At 31.5% G+C, this 18,107-nt stretch overlaps 3 protein-coding genes across 6 annotated transcripts; all 3 read right to left on the minus strand.

Moving 5' to 3' along the window:
- Positions 1-84: 84 nt before the first annotated feature.
- On the minus strand, positions 85-3,715 carry LOC127066884 (uncharacterized). The gene is made up of 8 exons (XM_051001135.1): positions 3,297-3,715; positions 2,718-3,220; positions 2,468-2,638; positions 2,084-2,335; positions 1,243-1,407; positions 758-979; positions 469-675; positions 85-394 (listed from the first exon to the last, which is right to left on the minus strand). The coding sequence occupies exons 1-8, from the start codon at positions 3,530-3,532 to the stop codon at positions 231-233; spliced, it is 1,920 nt and encodes a 639-aa protein (XP_050857092.1). The 5' UTR covers positions 3,533-3,715; the 3' UTR covers positions 85-230.
- A 147-nt stretch (positions 3,716-3,862) lies between these two features.
- On the minus strand, positions 3,863-11,821 carry LOC127068505 (uncharacterized). 4 transcript variants are annotated; one of them, XM_051004787.1, is made up of 12 exons: positions 11,643-11,821; positions 10,762-10,833; positions 10,346-10,548; positions 10,193-10,260; positions 10,028-10,105; positions 7,697-8,166; positions 6,826-6,982; positions 6,554-6,718; positions 5,959-6,453; positions 5,741-5,876; positions 5,316-5,541; positions 3,863-5,202 (listed from the first exon to the last, which is right to left on the minus strand). In XM_051004787.1, the coding sequence occupies exons 2-12, from the start codon at positions 10,785-10,787 to the stop codon at positions 4,635-4,637; spliced, it is 2,592 nt and encodes an 863-aa protein (XP_050860744.1). In that variant the 5' UTR covers positions 10,788-10,833; positions 11,643-11,821; the 3' UTR covers positions 3,863-4,634. The 4 variants fall into 4 exon arrangements, with proteins under 4 accessions (XP_050860744.1, XP_050860737.1, XP_050860753.1 ...); XM_051004780.1 differs by having other exon boundaries at positions 6,826-6,985; XM_051004796.1 differs by lacking the exon at positions 10,762-10,833 and having other exon boundaries at positions 6,826-6,985.
- Positions 11,822-12,288: 467 nt separating this feature from the next.
- On the minus strand, positions 12,289-16,772 carry LOC127067046 (protein zer-1 homolog). Its single transcript, XM_051001525.1, has 9 exons — positions 15,908-16,772; positions 15,508-15,799; positions 15,126-15,423; positions 14,830-15,035; positions 14,586-14,757; positions 14,133-14,456; positions 13,913-14,062; positions 13,576-13,828; positions 12,289-13,476 (listed from the first exon to the last, which is right to left on the minus strand). Exons 1-9 carry the CDS (start codon positions 16,368-16,370, stop codon positions 13,277-13,279), a joined length of 2,358 nt encoding a protein of 785 aa, XP_050857482.1. The 5' UTR covers positions 16,371-16,772; the 3' UTR covers positions 12,289-13,276.
- Positions 16,773-18,107: the final 1,335 nt, after the last annotated feature.

Here is an 18,107-nt window from a genome sequence, read left to right on the forward strand (position 1 = left end):
TATGTATGTATATATGTATATGTATGTATATATATATATATATATATATATATATATATATATATATATATATATAATAAATCGTTTTAGATACTTTAATTTTTATTAATAAAGACTTTACTCTTCTAATTTCTATCTTCCATATTATAAAAATATACTTATCCTCTAATTGTCATTACTAGTATAATACTAGTATTATAATAAAAGCATTTAATGTACAATTGATATTTCTAGCTTCCGTCCATATAATACTTTAAAAAGACAATCCTTAAAAGACACAGAAATGCAGTGATGTTGGACACCTGTGATTGCCTAGTAAAGTCGACAGTGCCTTTTAGATCGATCAAATGTTCTTTTTTAAGTGTAGGCTGTATTTCCTTGACTAATATAAGAACTAAGTATTAATTGCATATATTGATTATTAATTGCATGTATACTTAGTTTTAATATTAAAAGATAGAGACATACCTTTCCATAATTTGTCTTTGTTAATCAAATGTACGTAATATTTATCCTTTGTATGTTCGTTGTTTTTAAAAAATGATACCTTCACATCGTCATAATCTTCTTTCTCTTCTATGTTGATACCAAAATTCAAATTATATTTGTAAACATTTGTAGCTCTCTTAATAGCATCCCAATCTTTGCGTTTTTTCTCTTTCCTATCTTGTATCTCTACATAAAAATATATATAAACTATAAACATTCTTTTTATCATATATGTCTATATATATATTTTTTTTGTAAACATACTTACCTTGTTTTAAGTCAACCAATTCCAGAGATAAACCGTCTCTATATGCCTTGACTTCTACTATATCTTTTTGTAATATTTCTTCTTGTTTGATTATATTACTGATCTTTTTATCTACAATTTTTTGGTTCAACATTATATCATCCATTTCATATTTTAATGTTTCCATTTGTTTTTGTAACTCTGATATTTTGACCATATTTGTTTGCTTTGTTTGTGAATATTCTATGTAAAAAAAAAAAAAAAAAAAGAGTAAAAAAAAAATAATGTCCTGTTTGTTCTTCACGCATCTTTCTTACTTCAAAACAAAATTTGTAAATAGTTATACAATTGTTTACAAGTTATATATATATTGTACAGTTAATATATCCTAATAACTACATAAATACTAAATCTTTACTTACAATTTGACATCACTGTAAGCTGTATTAGAAAATTGTTAATTATCAATCGAAAAGAATATTTCATATTAATTTTTTAACATTTACCATTTTTACCAGCCGTTGCATTTTCAATCTTCAAAATGATGCGTTTTTCAAATTCGCAACAAAATGATGATAATTTTTCCAATATAGTAAAGTCACCATTTTGTAAGACATAAGCAATATCACATTCGTATTTTTCTATTCCCATCTTGTATGACACACTACATAATCAAGAAAAACTTATTAATTATTATTTATAGCGCAGCAAGAGAAACTGTCCTAAGCGTCTGTAGCCGCCATATTTTTACGTTCGAACACATTCAAATTTCCAGCATTGCCAATATATAAAACCGAATATCTCTAATATACAACTGCTACATTCATTAAAAAAAAAAGAATAATACATAAAAAAATAAAAAATAATAATAATAAATAAATAACAAATGAAACATTTCTGATTCAATTTCATGTTTATATATAATCTTAAATTATCCTTTAGATTTTTAATCATATTCATTTAATCAATAAATTAATCATTAAAATATTTTATGAATTAATATCTCATTTGATCAGTTTCTGTACTTTCCAAAATATTCAAATATTTTTATTTTTATCGAATTTTAATAATTGTTTTTATTAATAACAATTTGACTTTAGCTAAAGATTTACAGAACAATCTTCATAGAACAATTACAAACACACACAATTTCTATACTAAACAATGGAAAATTACTGAAAAACTAGCTGATAAAAATGTAATTATGTGGCAATGCATTAGTATAAATATACAAATGTCTACAAATGAGACATTACTTTATACAATCATTCTCTGTAATTACTCTGGGATGAAAGTTTTTTATAAAGAATATAATAATTATTATTAATCAACTTTGTCTTGTATATCAGAAATGCATATCCGTATCTGGATCTGGATCTGCTGATTGCACGTCGTTCCAACATGCTACCTCTACCATTTCCAAATTTCCATCTTCTGTTAAAGTTAATAATTGCTTAGTTGAACTATCTTTAACTTTAACCATCATATCAACGTCACTATGCGTTGATGCTAGTTCTGTAGGATGCATAAAATTTTCATTGACATTAATATGCTGTAATACTCTAACATACATCGGTTGATCCGAAGTAGATGTTTCATCTAAAATTAATAATTTATTACGATTTATCTTTTCGTTAAAAAAAAAAAAAAAAAAAAAAAACAATAATAATAATAATAATAAAAAAGATTATTTGTTCAAACACATTTTCGAATATGTATTCTTCCTCTTACCATGTTCAAGAATATTTGGAATATGTAAGTTTTCAGGGTTTGCTAACCGTATCACAGGTATATTTTCATTAGTAATTTGCAATTGTGAGTAAGTATGGAATGGTAACATTGGCATATTCTGCTGAACGCTTCTTTCTATATCAGGCATTTTTGTTAGATCTTCGTCAGCATCTTTTATAGAAATTATTACCAGACAGAAACGATTGTAAATGACCTTTCTTACTAGAAATATATATTTTTAGATCTTTACCTTTTTCTCTTTCATGCTCTTTTAAAGCTTCCACTTCGTTTTGATTCTTTTTTACATTGCATTCGTGATTTATTGCTTGATGATCTCCAGAGAATTGTATGTCACACGTATCACAAAATACTTTCTGTTTTATGTAATCTCGTATATGATGAATCATGAACGAGTTATGATGCGTAGTATATTTACATTTATCGCATTGCATCCAAACATTTTTTGTGCCTTTATTATGTTCCATAGTATTAACACATAGTATATCATCTTTTCTTTTGAAACATTTATTAGAATTATGAATATTGGACCGTGTAATTTGAGGCGGTTGAGAAAGTTTAGGTTTTTCGCTGTTGCCTAATAGCTCTCCTTCTTCTAATGAATATTTTTGTTCTAAAAATCGTAAAACATTTTCTCGCACATTACGCATTTCTGTTTCTAATCTATCAAGAGTGTTAATAAGATTAGCACAACTTCGACAAATCACATCATCTTCTGATATGACAACCATGTATCTGGAATATATACATCAATTGTAAATAATATTTAAACTATTAGAAACAATAAAATAATTATATCGGAATAAGATACCTTTCGCCAACTAATTCTCCTAATTTTTCAATAACTTTAGACCTTGAATTCTGTGTTCTACATGTTGCTAAAGCATAGTAACGTCCTTTTACAATTATATCACAAACAAAACATTGTAAAAGTGGTGTAACTTGCGACTCGTTATTTTTATTATCGATAACAGAACTACTCGCAGTGCTATTAGAAATATTCTGATCTCCAGCATTAATTACTAATGTTGAACTTACAGTTGCCATTTGTAAGAGAGAGAGAGAGAAAGAGAGAGAGAGAGAAAGAGGGAGAGAGAGCAAGAGAGAGAAAAAGAAAGAGAGTTAGAAAATTCTTTTGTCAAAACGAATATAGGTTAAAAAATATGAATATCGTTATTATTTGTAATACAATAGATGTGAACTGGGACAAATATTGCCATTGTTGAAAAGGAGAATTATGTCATAACGATTCTCATTTCCTTTTTACTTGAAAAAAATAAACTATAGAGCTTGGAAATATATGTTGCGTGTTTTTTATAAGGTCATACATATTATACAAAAATTGTCAAATTGCAATATTTCTAACACAAAGAAGAATATGTTTAATAATGTTAAGTTTATTTATTCATTGTCTACAGTGACATATTTTATTATATACTCATTTACATGTTAATTAAAAATCAATATCTACCGTCTTTTCTTTGTTCCGTTACTCCACATACCTGGGATTCACAAAGAATTAACCACTAGTTTTCGCACAATTGTACTAAGAGATACTTATATGAAAAGTTATTTTTTTTTACAGCATTTTTTAATAATTTTTGTATTGCTGTTAGACATGTGCGTATGAAATGATTTTTGAATTACAAAGGAATTGAACATCGTGAAGTTTACAATAATGTAAAGCGTACATTTCAGACATGCCCTTATACGATCAAAAAAAAAAAAAAAAAAAAAAAAAAGTTCGATACGAATCAAGTTTAGTACCACAAAATATTGAAACAATTTGATATCTAGTTTCACTTATGATGGAATAAGAAGTATTGACAACTTGATCGCATATTTCTTCCATAATCTTAATAAAAGTACCAGCTCTTCACTTATTAAAACCAAAACAATTTCAAGTTATTTACTTTTCTTAGCTCGCTCAGCTGTGTCTTCTTAGAATAGCTTTCAACTAGTTACATGAGAAATATTACATCGTAATCTCTAAGCAATCGTACAATTCTGTATTTCCACGACATAAAATAAAACTTAACAGTCTACTATTGTACGCCAAGTTATCAGATTAAAAGACAACCACATACAAAGACAATGTATGAACCGAAGGGTAGGAGTGAAACGTACTGATAGTAAATTTTTTGAACAATTATATATCCACTTTTTCACATTTTATCTTCGTATCCTGTTTTTTGTTATTACTTTCATTATCGTTCCCCTCGATCTTTTCGTTATCTCTTTCCTTTTCCTTCCCATGTTGTTGCTGTTGTTTTTTGTCTGAATTACGAAAACGATCGTAACGGGAATCTTCGTCATCGCTGGATTTCGTTCCAGGCTCGGTCTCTCTCAATATATCACCCAAATCTTTATCAACGTCATCCCACAATTTGACACCGCCATCGCCATGATAATCATCGTCATCATCCTCGTCTCCTCCCTGACCATTTTTATTGACCTTTGCATTTTTCTCCGTTTCAATAGCGTTTACCTTCTGTTCGACAATTTTCACATTTTCCATAGCATTGTTATTGCCATTCGTAGACAATGGTTGAGTACCGCTCGTTGATGTAGGCGTTTCAGAATTCGTTAAAGCTTTCGTGGTGTCGGACGTGTTGATAGCGTTGGAATTAGTACTTGTATTTACAGACGACGACGACTGAAGGTGTATTCTTTCTGCTTCTCTTCGTAGTGCTTTATCATCGTTATCTCGTACGTACCTACGTATATATAAATCAAATTTCAAAGTATTTTATTTGGTATATATATATTATTGAATTTTATGAGAGCGATAATGACTATAAAAATACAATTATTTATTTATATCAATTACCGTTTCAGATGGCTTCGAGTGGAACAATGAAGGGCCACTGCTCTTTTACTGTTTTCACTACGCGGCAGATAAACTTTACACAATTCGCAAAATTGTACTTCTACGCGTTTTATATATTCCGCTCCCACTTTAATCATTTGTTTATTCTTTGGCTTCTTCTCAGCCTCGCTCACGTTTTCACCCTCCGTCGTCTTTTCTTTTTTTTTATCGCTACTTTCTTCGTCCTCTGCAACAGGTACAATTATTTGTTTATAAACAAAGATCTAAAAAAAAAAAAGAAAAAGGAAAAGAAAAAACAACAAGAAAGAAAAAACGAAAGAAAGGAGAAAGAAATGAAGAAGAAGAAGAAAAGAAAGGAAAAGGAGAAGAGAAACCAAAAGGAAAAAAGCAGAAACGTATATACGATGATATAACGTAGGTCGTACCATCCACATCGCCCACCGAATCCAAAGTCATGAAGTTGTCCAGATTGACTTCTTTATCGTCTTCTTCGGGACCACTGGAATCTGCCTCTGCCTCATCATTTCTAGTGTTCATTCTTTCTTTCCATACGCTTTTCCTCTGAAAAGATCAAACGAAACTCGACTGTACCTTCGTATGTACGTACAATCAATGAATTTTGAAGTTTTAGAAGAAAAATTACCTTTATGTGATCGAGAGAACACATGTGTGTTTCGAAGAGCATTGGCGATCTGAATTGAATACGACAAACACGACAAAACGGTGTGAGGAATCGTTTCATTTGACGATGCGATTCGGATAACTGATGTATTGCTTTAAGAGAACGATAGTTTAATTTGCATATAGGACAGAACATGGTACGAGAGGGTAAGGTACCACGAAGAGCATCGCGTGCTTCTACTCGTCGCTGTTCCTGTCTTTGTAGAACTCGCATACGCGTAAGAGTCGCTTTGTGTCGAGATGCGATACGTCTCATAGCCGCACTGTGACGTCCAGAATATAGATGAAGAGAATATTCTTTGAAAGTGACGCTACGGTGCGCACAGTGTGGACAATTCAATTTGATGAATTTTCTTCCGTCACGTCTACTAGGTAATTCCTCCGAATCAGCGTTTCTACCATGTTCGTTTTTATCATTTTCATCTCTTTCTTCGTCATCGCCGTCGTCTTCTTCGTCCTAAAGGATAACGCAGCAAAAAATGGTTGCTTTAGAGATAGAGCAAAGAGAGCGCTAGAGAGTCTCGTAGGAAATACGACAATTCTAGAATATTCCCTACCTCCTGTTTCGTATCTTCCTCGTCCTCCTTCACTTCGTCATCTTTCTCTTCCTCATCTTCGGTATTTTGTCTTTCTCTCTCTTGTTTTTCCTTTTTTCTCTTTTCATCTTTTTTCTTTTTCTCTTCCTCTTCCTCATCTTCTTCTTCGTCATCCCGTTCATGCGGCTGGATTTAACGTTAGAAAGTATTATATACGGTGAGGCACAGTTTCTATTTCTCTTGAGAAATGAAATGCCTGCGATCAGGCCGGTAGAGATTTTTAACGAAATTACCTTCTCATCGTCATCCCAATTACTCTTGTTATCATCGTCTTCGTCGTCGTCGTCGGAAAACTCAGCGTTAATAGCTTTGGCCATCTCTCTATCCTTGTCCTTCATGCTGCTTCCTGATCCTGACTCCTTTTTACTTCCGGATAGCCTAGTAGTACCGCTACTAATGACACAGCAATTTTTTTTTGACTTACATTATTTCCCTTCATTTTGTTCTGTTTCCTTTGTCTTTCGTTTAATCAGCAATCAAAATTTGTTTCATAGTTGATATACAGCAAATATCGCGATAGTATTCATTGCTCTTATCCCCCATAATGAGAATGCACTTCGTTTTGCAATAAAGGTCAACTATTTCAGCCTTTTTGCATTGCATTGTGCTCTTGTGGTTTCGCATGTTCGCGTCTTAAAATACTTATATGTATATATTAGAAATAACGTTCTTTTATACTGCATTTTATATATATATGTATATATATATATATTTATATTTTTTTATATACTTTTTTTTTTTTTAGTCACTGCTATGTGGAAGAACGATAAGTAATGACATCATAAAGTACAAGTATTTTAGTTCTCGTATCAAAAGTAATTACATTGCATTTGGATGGTGCGCATACATCGTATTTATGCGCACCACATTATGATCAATTCCCTCGGTATTACGACCCTGTCAAAAGTTTGCCTCTCGGCAATATGTAAACATTTGTTTCGTGCGATCATTTGTGTCAGGTTTGTTTTCTTTTACCATTTATACATGTCTATATCGTCGTCGTGACTCTCAGGTCATTGACATAGCCAGTTTGTGTACTGACGGATAAGCAAGCAGGCTACTAGGACGGTATTGCGGTTGGTAAGTGACTTATTAATTAGTTACCTCCTGCGCAATTTGGTAGTTGTCATGCGCATACGCTGGATGTAGTCTCGCGAACGCGAACCTAGCAGCTTGCGCCGATAGTCGAGCGAGTGTAGGGTACGCTTGCGAGCCATGATGACGTCCGATCGAGAGCTCATCCGATGAAATCCACCCCCTCGACTGCTGCCGCGAGTGGAAATGCGACCTCTGTAGTTAGAGCTTTGATGCGATATTCTTCCTCGACTAGAGTTGTATCTCTGAGTCGGGGGCGCCATCTCGCTAATGCGAGGGGGTGGCGGAGGTGCATAGCTCCGTGAAGCCGAATGACGGTCCTCCGAACGGTGATATGACGAGGCTCGTTCGCTCTGTCTCTTGTCCTCATAAACCGCCGACGATGACGAGCCCTTATTGTCATCGTATGGAGCCGATGCCGATGAACCACCGTACGACGAGGAGTACCTCTGCGAACCGCTACCGCTACCACCTCCACCCTGCCAAATCAAATTCAATTGTGCTCCTTCCCTTTTCTCTCTTTCTCCATTCCTGTCATTCTCTCTTATCACATACATATATATGCGTGTATTTATTTTATTTTATTTGATTTTATTTGATTTTATTTATTGATTTATGCATTTATTTTATTTATATTTTATATATATATATATATGTATTTATCTCTCCCCTCTTTCCCTCTCCTATCATATAGATTTTTTTTCCATTCTCCTAGAAGTATGTCTTAATGTCATTTTCAATTATTACTTATCTAGCTTCCGTAGGTTCTTTCGAGCTTCCTCATTTACCTTTTGCAATAGTGCCAATCATTTATACTTTAATATCGTCCAACCTTGTACCGTCACGGTCACTACACCCATTCTCGTTGGATCACCGATTTATACCTTATAGATTTACCTCCCTAAAGTATCTCTAAATAATGTCGCTGAACTTAGCATATAATATTGCACATTGCTCTTTTGCATAATTTAAACAACTTTTATACTTTTCCGGAAGTTCAATATATATCGTTCTTGGTTCATGGATTCACGCTCGTTCTTTTATATATATATATATCTTTGAGAAATGTAAATTATATTACCAGCATTTATTACTTTCTTTGAGATATCAAGTGAATTCTGTTAGATTGCAGATAGAAGTCTTTGAAATAGACCTTTCCAACTTCCTGAAGGAAAGAGCAGCACCGTATAAAATAATATTAATAGTAAAAAATCCTTTTTTTTATTTTATTTATTTTTTCATTCTCTGCCGCTCGATTATTATTGTCATATAAACTTGGGAATGAAATGAAGCTAATTGAGATAGATCTTTATACGATTGTATATTCTTCTACATAGTCTTCAGAAGGGTGAAATACTCGAGAAAAATATTTGATAGATATTCGATCATTGATATATATATATGTATATATGTTTTTTTTTTTTCTAAACCTCTCCGGTATGCCTTAGTTGGGAAGTTTATATCTCGGATCATGCACGAGTGGATGCATAGACATATAAAAAGTTGATACTTATTGCAACCTTCTCTGTTTTTAGTAATCAGAATCAATATAAGATGCATGTTCTCTGTATTGGAAAGGTCTATGCGTTTTTCATAGAGTCAAGAAATTCGCACGTCCTTTAAAGTATATAATTTGGAAAATCTGTCGTATGTAAGGTTTATTTGCAGTATCAATTGTTGGAGCAATGCGGGGATGCTGTCAATATTTCAATAATTTGATTTCTAACTGTGCACGAAATTGCGGTTTCATAGCACATATTGCTATATACAGAGAACAATGCTGATGCAATATGAGCACAATGAAATCCATACTTCTACATCTATTCGTCTGTTCGCTCAGTTATCTTTCATGACTGTGCGTGGATAACAATTTAAGTACCATCTAGGTATATATTTCATCTTTTATTTGATGCATTCGTAGTGTTCCACCAGTAGTGTCCCAACGCAAAAAGAATGGGTGTTCAAGTAGCCGTTGGCTCGTCGCTTGAAAGGAAATTATGACATCTTATGAATACCTTTTCTACCGCTTTTTCTTTTATAAGATTTTTTTTTTTTTCTTTTTTAGACGAATGTCCTGAAATTGTTTTGCAGTTAAATAGAAACTAATGCTCTCAATTTTTCGCATTCAGTACTTATATTTAAAAAAAACTTTTCAGGACAATCGTGTCAAGTTATACTATATGTTTAAAAAATTTTGAGAAACTGTCTGAAGAGGACCTTTTAAGGCCGGTAATTTCTTCTTGACCTTAGGATTGTAGAATCAGAATGGAGCTGCCTAAGACTTATTTACAACTTCTTTTATATTAAAATTTGTCTAATATCACCTCATAATGTACATACCTGATAAGAATCGCTTCTGATCCTTTTGCGGGTAGAATCTCCAGAAGAACGATGATCATCTCTACCAGAGTAAGATTCCTAACGAAGATGAATAGAAAAAATGATATTAAAAATCCGATTAAAAAGAAAAAAAGAGGATATTTATTTTTTTAAATTAATACTTACACGAGGGCGTTTATAACTGTTTGAATGTTCACCTCTACCACCTCTGCTTGAATATCTTTCAGATCCACCTACAAAGATAAAAAAGAAAAAATAGTCATCAAATGTTCACCTATTTAGTAGATAATAATCGATGTTCTTTTAATATCGGCTAACCTGAATTGTATTTAGAGCGTGAATCATAACTGGTAGTAGAATATTTAAATCTGCCTCCTCTCGAAGAGGAATAACTTCCTCTATTTGACATATTTCCACCGGTAGATCCTCCACCCCAATCGCTTCCTCCTCCGCCTCCTCGACCTCTGTATGAACTACCCCCACGGGAACTAAATCCTCGACCTCGAGAGCTCATAGTAGAACTGTTAATATCAAATATCAAATAAACATTCTATGAGATATTACTCACTTCATGTTTTTACTTATATCGATAATATATTGCACATTTAAATAGACTTATATGCCACGACATATGTTCTTCAGATTCGAAATTGGCACGCAGAATCGTATTAGCATATAAATTCATAATATTTAGATGTACATTTATTACAACACTTTTGTACGCTATTACTAACCTGTATTTGTTGTAGCCGTAACTCATTTTAGTATACCGACGAGTTACAGACGTCAGATATGATGACAACGGTCTACGAACAAAACGTGTATGTTTATAGAATATCTTAACTGAAGGAAAGTCAACGAAAGTCAAATATATTAAAGATAATAAATATTCTTTAATTATATATTCAATATTTTCGCTCTTGTTTGTTGGTATTGTTCATTGGTATATGAATAAAAAATGAATATGTTCCAAACAAAATAGCTGAAGAGTATAGTCACAGCCATGTATATTTTATCATACGTATAAATAATATAGAATAGGATACTAAGGTGAATTTGGAATCATAATTCAGAAGTTGTGCTATCTATGTACATACCACGCCATTCTAGGTAACGCACGCGCATTTTTACGTATATGGATGCCGATACACACGTACACGTACACACACACTCGCGCACTATACACCAATCTACGTATAATTATTAAATAATTACGTTTAATAAATTATTAAATTCATTTCAGTGTTTCAAAAGAAAAAAGAGAAAGAGAGAGAAGGAGAGAGAAAATGAATCATCACATTGAAACGACCACGTTTGCGAGATGTACGTCATAAAAAATCTGCATCTTCGATGCTTCTCAAAGTGCTAGAAATCACATATAGAATGGAATAGTCTTGCTGCTTCAAATATCTCTACAAGTATATTTTTTCATTCGTAAGTTTCTAAGCTTTCTATTATAGAAGAAACCTGAACTTTTGTCTAAAAGCATTAAAAACTTAACAGTACGCAAATCGATAAAATCGTTATCGTTTGGCGCGACTAAATGGCTACATTTGTAAATTCGATATGTTCACTAGAAAGGATTATATTTAGTCATATATAATTGTATCATTACCTTCTTCAAAATGTGAGACGATCTAGTTGATTTGTAAGTATTATTTGCTGATATTTTCGACGAATTTCGAGCTTAAGCTCTGCTGAACGTGCCAATGGATGTAGTACGATGTACGTTCGAAAATAAAATGTCTGCCTCTCTAAGCTGTAGCGTCCCACCTCTACCAAGTCCACCGGCCACCATGCGGAATTAAGGAATTGAACCGGAAATAAGTTCTTTAACCGCCTCCCGGAAATGATACAAATGAAGTTTTATTTTTCTTTCAATTTATATTGTCTCATCGTCGATATCACGATTAAAAAAAAAAAGACAATATGTTACGAGGTATATTTTTTTATACATGTATTTTTATGAATACGATTAGAACTTCAATGTCACGCGTATTATCAAATTGATTTGATCGATAGGTCGATACAAATCTCGATTGTTCAGCTCGATAGATAGATATATTCAAATTTGTATGTTTCTTAAGGAATTAATTATCAATTGATCGAAACGATTTAAAATAAACAAATATCGAAAAGGAGAAAGAGAGAGAGAGAGCGAGAGAGAGAGAGAGAGAGAGAGAGAGAAAGATAGAGAGAGAGAGAGAGAGAGAGAGAGAGAGGGTAATTAATAAAGGTATAAAAATAAATAAGACACACAATTCAGTCTCATATGAACTTATATTATACACAGAATAGTTCCAAAATTATTCTCACATTCATTATACATTTATATCATCATTTAATGCTTATTGTAGAAATAGCTGGCTAATTATTTGAGCATGGAAAATATTTACTTATTGAGCTTATCTTTTAGGATTACATGTTTTCTATTGATAATGCGAAAATTTGATTAAGCAATTGATGTCAGCAGTATGGGTGCTTTTTCTAATCTTTTTTCTTTTTTGCAAGGTCTCATAACGATAATATACAAAAACATACAAATCTATTTCACTTTACTCCCTGCACTTTAGCTCTATTTACAGTGACATACATTGACATGCTTCTTATTTTTAAGTCTCTTTATTTATTCAAGTCATTTAATAAATAATATCTACACAGTGCTTGTAGACAATATTTCAGCAGCTGAGTGATCAAAGCTAAACTATTGAATTACATAAGACAACGCCAATGTACAACTGTTACACACAGTTTTTGCGAGATCTAATGTTGTGAAACAAAAAATAGAAATATTAGATAGTCACAATCATCTTATCTCAGAGATTCAATTTATGATACAGGATATAACTATGTACATTGATAAAAATAATTTCTGATTCAAAGATAGATTATTAATAGAGAATAGTAATAATAAAAACTATAAATATCTGGAGTATCACTAACGAATTAACAACACGCTATATAAATTGTCATAGCGCAACATGTTTTGCTATATTTAAGCAATTATTTGTTTCTTTTTTCTGTTTTTTCCTTTTTCTTTTTTAAATATTATCTGTAAGAATATCACTGGGATAAGGTAACATCTTATTACGTGTCATCTCTGCATATTGTTTTTTTTTTGTATGATAATTACTACGGATATAAAATCACCACACACTTTCATCAATTGTTAGCTTTAAATCTCTATACTACGGTTGAACATTCTGTATTCAATAATGTTGCACATGAATCATATTAATGACAATTTTTTTAACCATCAAGGCTATATTCTGCATCTGAGTGTGCTTGAAGATAATTCCCATCATTGGAATGACTGTTATCTTGACAGCAATTTTCTATTACAATTGTTGCAAGTTCTTTAATTCGTTCGTACGGCCTTCGATCTATTTTAAGAGCATTCAGTTTTTCTATTCCTCCTTCTTTTATAACTAATGAACAATATTTGTGTGCTGTTTTAACATAGATAAAAATTCATGAGAAATGTTAATTGAAGGGAGAAATTATTTTTTGGGGGAAAAAAAAAACAGAAAAAAATCTCAAATACGTACGATAAACATTGGTAAGATTGGCGAGTGCCCATACAGCCCAATGTTGACATTCTGGAGTATGGTATACATCCAGTAAACGTAAAAGCGGTAAAAATGAACGATAATTAATGTTACGTTCCGCAGATAAATCCCATCTTTCAATAGCTTGGACCATAAAATCTAAAACTTCATCTCGGCTAGGTTTATCAAGCGTCCAAGCTTCGACACCATCGGATGCCATATGTGCGAGTATACCGGTTGCGTTATAAGATACCTATTATTGTACAGTACATAGATTAACGATAGAGAATTATTATGAAACAATGAAATATTTGAAATATTTAAAAAAATATAATACCTCGATGCCATCACTGTTAGAACGCAGTAGATTGGCAAAAACACATACATATCGATGTTGCATAAGATGTACTCTCAAATAATCTACTTCCGCGACATTACCAAGTAAACCCATCATGTTCCTCAATAATTCTTCCTTTCCTGGATACCGCTGTAAAAAAAAAAATAATTATGCCAAATGTTTATATTTATACAGAATATCAAAAGATTAAGATACATACTTTTACACATTTTAGAAAGAGTACCATTCCTCTTTCATCTAAAAATCGTTGACAATTTATAGCTGTTTCATCCGTCATATTCCACATCGTAGACCATGCTACTTCCAACACATCGTCAAATATTCCAGATTCTACTCTATATTCGACTAATTCAAGCATTGTTTTAACACAACCTAATTTGCCTAAAAGACACTTTTCTTTGCCTTCAACTTGACAAGCTAGAGAGTTTAATAAATATATTCCAATACGTTGTACAAATCCTTCTGGCTCTGCATGCTTAGCAGAATGTAAGAGCACTTTTACTAATGCTTCGTAGTTGAACATCTGTAAATATAAAAATTGTATTGTTATTATTCTCTTCTTTTTCGTAGATATTTATAGATAGTTTTACTTATACATGTAAAACGTAGTGAAAAATCACATAAACCAATTAAAGATAGAAAAAGTACTAACCACGTCCTGTGGTATGCGAAATTGACATAATGCCAAACAACCATTACGCATCATAGTTTCTTCATCTCTATGAAGACTCATTCCTGTCAATAAAGTGCTAATAATTCTTTTCCTAACTCCTACAACTAGTTCTCCTTTTTCCTTCATTTTTACTATGTAAAATAAAGTAGCACTGTAATAAAAATTGTCTTAAGTGTCAAATGGTGTATAAAAAATGATACATGTGCTCATTAAGACGTGCTACCTTCCAGATATTTGTATATGTTTTTGATACGGATGTTTTTCCATCGCTTCTAATACAGTACGAAGAGCTTGATCCATTCTTTGACAATTTTCATATCTGAATACATGATAGAGATCGCTCAACACTTTTTGTAATAATTCTTGTTTGTTGTTCATACAAACATGAGCCGCAATTAATATTTGATCTTCATTTGCATCTCCTGCTATCTGTATTTATGCCACACGATTTATATAATGATGTTTATTTATGTAAAATAATATTTATGTAAAACTTTAATGCAATTGTTCAATACATACCACTTTCGCTGGTATATCGTGTCTTTTACAAGCTGCATGAGCAGTTCCATAAAGACCTAAAAATTGTAATGGTTTGTGAATTCTAGATGCAAGACCTGGTATGTCACAAAGAGCATTATTTGTTAAATCTTCTAAGACTGTGTCAAGGGGTCGTTCGGCAACTCCTCTTCCTGCAAGATTAGTGCCTCCAATATCCAGAGAAACTAACTCGGGCAATCCAAGTACTATACGCCTTAAAATTCTATTAGGATGTTCAAATTGCCCTTGTTTGAAATTAGATTGCGAGATGTCCAAGTGCCTATAAATTTTCACAATTAGAATAATTAATCAATTAAAACATTGTTCAATTCCTTTGATTTTCATAAAAAAGACCTTTTCATACCTAAGTTTTTTTAAGTGACATATGTTATTAACAAATGCTATTGGATCACCATTGACCTTTACATTGTACAATGTTAACGATACTAAATTTGGAACATGATCGTAAAAATCAAAGTTCAGTACTTCAAAACAATTGGATAAATCCAAATGAGTTAAATTTGTTAAGCCTGCCAAAAGTAAACTATACTCTCTCTCTGGAATACCAACATATCCTAACGCTAAACGTCTTAAGTTTGGTGTTTTGAAAACGTAACCACGCTCATAATGTTTAACAGGAGAGTTCTCATCTGTACCTAAAAATAATATACGCATATGTAAATATTTAATACCATCGTTAAAATATTATTATTAATCGTCATTATTAAAAATGTAAACAAATCTAATTATATACGTTTTATTACCAAATGTTAATCTTGATGGTATAACCATCGAAGTTCCATGAAATACTAGACTACGTAGGTTTTCAGAATTGGCATTTACATGTTCAATAGAAAGAACTGTTAAATTAGTGCAATTTGTGAGTTCTAAATCGGTAAGTTTATGCTTCATTAATGTTTCAACAGAAGCATCTGTCAAACTACAACTTATAATTTTAACACGTTTTAGTCTTGTGGCTGTTGTATCCTTGAAGATAGAAAAGAAGCAGTCATCGTTTTCTCTTGTTTCACTTCGCTGCATATACTCGATAAACTTATGACATATTTCTGCAGGGAAGGCAAGTCCTTTGCGTAGAGTACGATGACCGTGCTTGTCTTTGACCGAAATGATATCAAGATTGTCACAAATTAATTTGAAGCAAAGATCTGTAAGCGTCTCTGGACCTAGGTACTGATCTGAATGATATAGATCATCCAGTTCGGCCATCCTGTATGGCTTTTTTATTAAATCATATACAATCGTTCATCAGAGCACGCTACTGGACACAATTATGCAATTACACAACTGTCAAATATGTCAAAACCTATCAGCTGGGAATGCACAAACATCTCACAATTTATTGTCAATGCTTTGATATTTTAATACCGATAAATTATCGGTTCGTCGCATTAAACTACAATGCCAACAAGATTCACTGAGACGTGTTGGTTAAAACACTTGATATGATGTCGTTACGTCGAAAACTTTCGAGAATTTTAGATAGATCGAGCATTAACCGAATGTGTATATACTCACGTTCCGCAATTTTGACATTTCACTTGACTACCGTAGTGACGCCATACTCGGCTTTGATCCAAGTTGCACTGGTTGCATCAGTTTGCACTCTGATGATAATCAAGTGCATTCCTCTTTTTACGGATATACATGTTAAAAATTTGATAAGGAATTTTTTTCTTTTTTTTTTTCTACGATTGATCGAAAATTATACTTTCTAAAAGTCAGAAAGTATTTTACCAAATTATATCTAAACGGGAAGCACATTTTGATATTCTTAAAACTTCAAATTTCATTAGTAAAATAAGAATATTTGTTATCTGTTTATTTCTGCATAGTAATGCAAAATAATATGTGTTAATAAATATATAGGTGACGTTATTGATATCATTTCTTATCTATATGTTTAAGTTTATTATAAATCTTTATTTGTAATAGTTTGATCTAAATAGATAAATTTATAAACGCAATTCGATTCGTTAATACAAATAACGACATAGATTTCATTTTGATTATCTAAACGTTGATATAAAGATAATATAAAAGGAATCTTATATTGAATATCACGTGAATAAGATAAGTAATAATGATTCATTACTTTCATAAATTTATATAAACTAAACGTTAATTTAACGTCATCTCGTTAACATACTTTTATATATAAATATTAGGATTATCATATTTAATAATAGCAATATTCATAATCTCTGAAATATTCTATTAATAAATTTATACTATAATATTATATAAAAACTATTTTAATCTTTGACATTTCTTTAGAATACGATTTCAATTTTATAGTGGATGGGCCGAAAATTACTGATTTTAAAAATCAATTACTCTTTCCCAAAGTTTTTTAAGCTTCTAGTTACTTTTGTAATCTTACGATTAAAAAAAAAATTAATCTAAAACACGTCGAAATAGAATAATTGATTTTTAAAATCACCTAGGAACTTTTGGCCCAGCCTGTATATCTACAAGAGATTAAGTTGCTTTTATATTACAACACTAGGTGGCAGTAGATATAAATGAATTGTATTTAATATAAGAAAAGAAAAAAAAAAGTAGGTAAATACAGTTATTGTTTTTTAAAAATTTGTGAGTTACCGATTACTAACGTAACTGTTCAAAGATTCCAAGCAAAGCAATAATGCTAAAATGTATTTTAAAGTGATATATATGAAACAGGTAGTCTATAAAAAATTTACATGTGATGAGATTAACGATAAGAATTCTAAAGAATTCAGAATTCAATAATTATATTTCGAAAATTTGTCTTTATTTGTAGAAAACAGAAAGCAATAGATGTAATCACTCCTCATCTTTGAAACGAATTGTAAGGATTTTCTTTGATCAGATTGAGAAATTTGTAAAAATTGATATTATAAATCGCAGTTTTCATTACATACACGTTAGATGCAATATATATATATATATATATATAAAACA

The sequence above is a fragment of the Vespula vulgaris genome, chromosome 1, assembly GCF_905475345.1.
Source record: "Vespula vulgaris chromosome 1, iyVesVulg1.1, whole genome shotgun sequence".
Classification (NCBI taxonomy): domain Eukaryota; kingdom Metazoa; phylum Arthropoda; class Insecta; order Hymenoptera; family Vespidae; genus Vespula; species Vespula vulgaris.

What these genes read in the sequence shown, in the direction of transcription:
- LOC127066884 (XM_051001135.1), bottom strand. Translation starts at nt 3,532, where the DNA reads ATGGCAACTGTAAGTTCAACATTAGTAATTAATGCTGGAGATCAGAAT. An exon ending in AGAGCATGAAAGAGAAAAAG is followed by an intron (nt 2,639 to 2,717) that starts GTAAAGATCTAA and finishes TTTCTATAAAAG; the next exon opens with ATGCTGACGAAGATCTAACA. An exon ending in TCCAAATATTCTTGAACATG is followed by an intron (nt 2,336 to 2,467) that starts GTAAGAGGAAGA and finishes TATTAATTTTAG; the next exon opens with ATGAAACATCTACTTCGGAT.
- LOC127068505 (XM_051004780.1), bottom strand. Translation starts at nt 10,787, where the DNA reads ATGAGTTACGGCTACAACAAATACAG. An exon ending in TACGGCTACAACAAATACAG is followed by an intron (nt 10,549 to 10,761) that starts GTTAGTAATAGC and finishes TGATATTAACAG; the next exon opens with TTCTACTATGAGCTCTCGAG. An exon ending in TTCGGTGGGCGATGTGGATG is followed by an intron (nt 5,542 to 5,740) that starts GTACGACCTACG and finishes TACCTGTTGCAG; the next exon opens with AGGACGAAGAAAGTAGCGAT.
- LOC127067046 (XM_051001525.1), bottom strand. Translation starts at nt 16,370, where the DNA reads ATGGCCGAACTGGATGATCTATATCATTCAGATCAGTACCTAGGTCCA. An exon ending in CTAACAGTGATGGCATCGAG is followed by an intron (nt 13,829 to 13,912) that starts GTATTATATTTT and finishes GTACAATAATAG; the next exon opens with GTATCTTATAACGCAACCGG. An exon ending in CAATCTTACCAATGTTTATC is followed by an intron (nt 13,477 to 13,575) that starts GTACGTATTTGA and finishes ATGTTAAAACAG; the next exon opens with CACACAAATATTGTTCATTA.